The sequence below is a fragment of the Tupaia chinensis genome, unplaced genomic scaffold, assembly GCF_000334495.1.
Source record: "Tupaia chinensis unplaced genomic scaffold, TupChi_1.0 Scaffold141231_1, whole genome shotgun sequence".
Taxonomy (NCBI): domain Eukaryota; kingdom Metazoa; phylum Chordata; class Mammalia; order Scandentia; family Tupaiidae; genus Tupaia; species Tupaia belangeri.
Genome location: NW_006201094.1, coordinates 999,748 through 1,005,256, shown reverse-complemented (window position 1 = coordinate 1,005,256; position 5,509 = coordinate 999,748). Strand labels below are relative to the sequence as shown.

Sequence of the window (5,509 nt, the reverse complement as noted above, 5' to 3'; positions counted from 1 at the left end):
GGCGGCTCCCACCGCCAGCAAGGCAGCGTCTCTGGGCTGTAACAACAAGCCTGCGTTCCCGGAGCTGGATTTCAGGTCCGGAGCTCGGGTGGAGGAACTGAACAAACTCATCCAGGAATTTACGAAGCACGACCAGCGGGAATACGACGACCAGAGAGCGCTGGAGATTCACACCGCCAAGGATTTCATCTTTTCCATGCTGGGTAAGAAGGAAAAAGGGAGGAGGTGTGTGTGCTGGGAAGCGGAGTAGAACACCCTTTCCCCCTCTCGAGCGCTTTCCTCGGCTCGTTTTCCGGAGCTGGGTGCCAGGGGCTATAGCCCATCCGCTTTCCGCCTCTCCCCTTCTTTCTCCGCTGCAAGGCGAGCTGCCTTCCCTCCCCTTCTTACTGTACTTTGCGCCGGGGTCTCCTTTCCCCCCGTTCGCTGGGTCTTTTGTTAGTTTCTCAGCAGCCTGGGGGCTGGTGGCAGGTGAGGGGCTGGTGGAGAGATGGCTCACCACGAGGGAAAGCCCCTGGAGGCAGTGCGGTGCAGGTGAGACCCGGAGGCGCCTTTCATTTAAGGGTTTGGTTCCCACAGGCTCGACCTGCGCCTTCCCAGCGCCGGGTCCGCACTTGAGCTTGGGCGCAGAGACAGCCCGGGGCTCTGGCTCCGCGCCCGAGCGACAAGTTGCTTCTCTGCTCTTGCGGTGCGGCGCTGTCATGCCGAGCCCCCGGTGGCCAAACTTGTTGGGTGTTCCCGAGTAACCGGCTGAAGTATTCTGGGCGCCCGGAGTTCCTGCAACTTTGATTTGCAAATCGACTTCCCTTTGAAATGATCGGAAGCATTTCCGGTGCTTCTTCAGGCTTCTTCTTGCTGAGCTCGGAATTCCTAATTCTTAGCTCGAAAGTGACCAGGCGGAGAACTCTGACCTCCAGGATAGCCGGCCCCCTCCTCCTTGTGTATTGTCCTAGCGGTGGCCGAGAGAGGTGTCTGGAGTTTCCAACCCTGGAAACGTCGGGGGTTTAGAAAATATGCCGCCCACCCCCACCTTCCAGCCCCTCACCTACAGGTCCTGAAAGGTGATTGCATGGTGTGTAAAGGGAAATAATTGAGCCGGGCCTGGGAGACGGAGCCCCTCTCCAGGTGTCCTGCCGTTGGGGTTATTGCTACTGAGTTGTAGTACGAGTGTCCGCTGCTGGAAGCCTCCCATGTAGCCTGCGGCTCCACCAGTGAAACCGTGGCTGTCATGCAGTAGGTGGCCCCGCTGCCAACCTTCTGCAGAACTGGGACTCCAGCGCGGCGCTGCGCTAACGGTGTCTGTGTGCCTTACAAATAGACCCTCAGCCAATTTTACAGGTAGTGCACAATGTGGTTGGGGTAGGTCTTTGGAGCACAGAGGAGGACAGAGATTTGCCTTCCTCCTGCAACTTACTTGGGTTGCAGCCGGCTGTCTCTTTGCTGGTTCTATCCTGGGATGCCTTTTTCCCCTCTAGGTTTTCTTCCATCCCGTGTGTGTGTGTGTGTGTGTGTGTGTGTGCGCGCGCGCGCAGGGGACTGGTGGAGGGGGTAGTTAGCAGTAGTACAAATTGAACATGTGTCTGCCGCTAGTATTAACGCTGTGGGAAGTTGGAGGAACGTGTTAGAAGTCGTAGCTGGTTTCTACCTCGGCCTCTACGTGCCTGGGAGTGTATCCTAGACTGTGTGGGATTGAAAAGTTCTTTATTGGGATATTAGACCATTGAAATATTTTTGAAAAACATGCTTAACATGGTGGGAGTGAGCTTCCGGAGGGAACTTTAAAATGCTTAGAAAGCTTCTAGCTGTGCAAACCAGTGCAGTGATGTTAAGAAGGTGGGGCACCTACAGAAAACTCAGGGCAGTTATTTAAGTTGCTTAATCATGGCCCTTGTCTTTGGGATAAATGTGGAAGCGACCATTGTGTTATTATGCCCCCCCCCCACACACACCCATTCTGATGGCTCCTGCCCCGAAGCATTCACGAGAAAAAGGGACTCCATCACAGACAGGATAGTTGTCGATCAGAAGATGAGCGACTATGGGAAGGGGTACGTTTAAATGCCTGGCTCATTAGGAACTTCTGTGCCAGCCCCACAGCTGATACACCAAATTAGCAAAGCCTTTTTCCAGATACAAAGGGTGAATTATTCTAGGGGGCTTAATTTATGCATGTGTTTAATGTCGCGGGTGGCAGTGTGTTGACAGGTAAACTCGATTTGCTTCTTTTCCTTTTACCCAGTTGACCTTGAAAGAGAAGTCGTTCTTGCCCCCTGGGAATGTGGTATTTCAACCTGCAGGAGAGAACCTTCAGGAGAGTATCATTTAAGCCTTATGCCCCTCTGGACACTAGGAGGCAGATGGCCAGACGAGCCGCCTGTGTGGTGCTGCATTCATTTGCGAGGGTCTTGTGTTCCATTAATGAGGTGCTGGCTCTCTAGGCAAGTGAAGGTTTGGTGACAGTGAGAGTCCCTGTGTGGATTTACTTTTCTCTAAAGCAGATTTTCGCTTGGTTTAAAAAACAAAATCTCTTTGTACACTTGGTTTCACTTGCTAGAGCCTTGGGTCTTTTGTGCATATGCGAATGAGGTGTCTTTAATGACCCCCAGTTTGTGAAGGTGTCACTGGGAGATTCGGGGACAGAGTCCTCTTGGCTTGGTTCTGTCTGAGCTGTACCTGAGGATCAGCAGCAGCTTAAAAACATTATCCCCTCACACAGAATGAAAGGGGGAAGGAATTGGTACAAGCCCCCTTAACGGAGCTGTGCAAAATGCTGCCTCTTATTCAGGCAGTTGTGGGGCCATGAGGCAAGCGGCGCTCTTTGCCTAAGATTGTTCACTTAGGCCGTAGCCCCCTCTGACTTCCCAGACACTTTTCATTTTGTCTAGTTAGGAGACAGTTTTACCCAGAAGCGCAAAGGAGTGGCAGACAGTTGTCAGAACCAATGACCTGTCAACATCAAGACACTCCAAGGCTCTGCACAGGCTTGGCTGTTCACCTGAGCCTGCTGGTGGCCTCCATGGTCTGTGCTCTGTCCTAATTCTCTGCTTTACAGAGGGTCTGAAACCTTTGGAGGCAGGTATTAGCTGGAATCCTCAGACTCATTCCTTATTTTCTCTATACCTTGGTCTTCTCGGAGAATGATTGCTGTTATTATCTAGTTAATATTTGAGAGCCTAGATTGCGTGAAAGGCTGGCAGTGCATAATAAATACCATTTATCAAAATTCAGGGAAATTGCCAGAGTTCATTAATGTTTTAATAATATCTGGTATTTGCATAATGTCTCTGCCAGCTCTTTTGTTATCTTCATTCCCTAGTGAGGTTGGACGCAGACTGGTCGTGTCCCCATTGAGCGGATGCAGAGAGGAGGTCTTGCTGATGCTAGAGAAAGCAGGCCAGAGACCTAATGTGCAGGCCAAGGGGCCGATATCATGCATGGTTAATAAGAGTAGCTATCCCTTACCCATCACCCTCTTGGCCCAGGAACTTATGCAGCCTTTTGAGCGGGTATAACTTTTCCATCCACAGATAAGGATATTGAAATTTGGTGGGGTTAAGAAAATCCAGGGTCATATGGCCCATTCATGGTAGGGATGATCCTAAAACTCAGGTTAGACTTTCTCTAAGACTGCTTGCTCCTCACCTACTTGGGGTGATCTTGCACTGAATGCTTTAATTCCAGAGGAGGAGCTTTGCTTTGAAAAATCACTTTTTCTTTCAGGATTTTGTTAAGCTGTAAGTATTGGCATAATACAAGAAGTAACTGAAGTGATTTCTGGAGCAATTTGAGTTGAAGTATTTGATTCCTTTATAAGATGGCCAGTTTTAATTTTCAGTGTAGAAAAAATGATGGTCATTGTAATAAAACGTTAAAATCTTTAGTTCCTGTCTCTGTCTGCCTCTTGCTGGCTTTGTGGTATTCGTTTTTTTCACCTATTAAATATGAATAAGAGTAATGTATCGTTTCAGAATCGTTATGTATGAATGCGAAATTACTTTGCTAACTGAAAAGGAGCGCGTGCATGATTTTATTATTTATTTAAGGAAATGCACTTTATTGGAAAGTCTGGTGAACTTAAACTGAAATTGTTTTTGTGGCTTGGCACCAGACAACTGTGGTGTGCAGTTAGGGGCCACCGAGGACATCCTGGCTCTGACTCTAGAGGGCATGGTTAGCTCCAACCTGCCTCGCCACGCGTTAAGCTTATGCCATGTGCTGACCATGGTGCTAACTACTTGGTCTCAATCCATTCGCTGATGGAATCATCTTCCAATAACTTCATAAAGATAAGTGTCATCACACCCTCGAAGGAGGTGAAGTTGGTGGTATTCTTCCTTTTAAAGATGAAACGCTGAGGCTAAGGAGGTAAAATACTTGTGCCAAGATCATTCAGAGCTTGTGTTTTCAGTCAGATATTTCTGACTGAAAAACTCATGTTCCTTTCACTGAAGCTATACTCTCGGATCAGACAACCAAAAGGTCCCACTTCCTGGGGAATCCAACACTCAGTGGTCTTCTTAGCATAGAGGAGAAAAATAGTTCTCTTGGGACCAGCAGTTGGCATAATGGCTATGTCGCTGGACTCCCATGTAGTCGACCGTGGATCGAGTCCCAGGCCCAGTGGCTTAAACTCACGCCGGGCGTCTGTGCGTGCGTGCCCAAGATCCCAAGAGGAAAATAGAGGAGAAGGGATTGCCATCCTCCGTGGGGGATGATTTCTCATTTTCTGTCTGTCTGGTGAGCGCATGTACCCTATAGCAAAAACCTCTCAAAAAAAAAAAAGAAAGAAAGAAAAGGACTCGTTCTCTTGGTCTGCCTATCTGTCTCTGTCCCTTTTTCTCTCCCCCACTTTCAAAGAAGGCATTCGCCAAATACTTAATGAATGTAATAGTTTGCCAAACAGTATTGGGGTTCTGAGAACAAAGTCGTGAGCAAACACTTGGAGAAGTGAATAAAGGCCTTGGGGACCTTCCTCGTTTTAGAGAGTCGCTTGCTGGCTCGACTCTCCCCAGGTGAGTGGATAGCACGTGGCCACGACCGTGCTGTGTGACTCTGCTCCCGAGCCCGAGCCCGTCGCAGTTAAGGGACTGTCTACAGCTCCAGGACAGGCCATCTTGAAGCCCTGCTGACTCCGAGTTTGAAGGCCACTCTCTTACCAAACTTTCCCAGCAGCGATTTTTGTGGGGATTTCACGTGAGTTGTTGCCTCCAGCCTCCGGATGCTTGTGAGTTCCTTGGAGTCGTAGTCACTGACGTGTGCTAATGGACGAGTGTGTCGTGGCTCTGAAAACACTGAGGTCCATCTCGGGCGGGGAGACTGGTCCCCTCTAAACATTTGTTTTTGCCCTGGTTTAGACCGGTTTCCCTTCTTCCCCCTGGTTCCGGGCAGTGGCTGCCACTTTCCCTTGACAGCAGAGCCTTAGAGCTGTTGATGGTCAGGTCTGCCCAGGAGTTCCCACGCCATTCACTGCAGGATGCACTGCCTGCTCTTTGGCTGAGTCCCCTTTGGCCTT

The 5,509-nt window shown here is 49.7% G+C and overlaps 1 protein-coding gene across 1 annotated transcript in view; it reads left to right on the top strand.

The window, feature by feature from the left end:
• Positions 1 to 4: 4 nt before the first annotated feature.
• MB21D2 (Mab-21 domain containing 2) overlaps positions 5 to 5,509 on the top strand; it is a gene marked incomplete at its 5' end in the record, with an annotated part of 139,976 nt that continues 134,471 nt past the window's right edge. The window contains one exon of the mRNA XM_014581907.1: positions 5 to 203. Within this exon, the coding sequence (XP_014437393.1) occupies positions 5 to 203 (199 nt within the window). The remainder of the gene's footprint in view (positions 204 to 5,509) is intronic.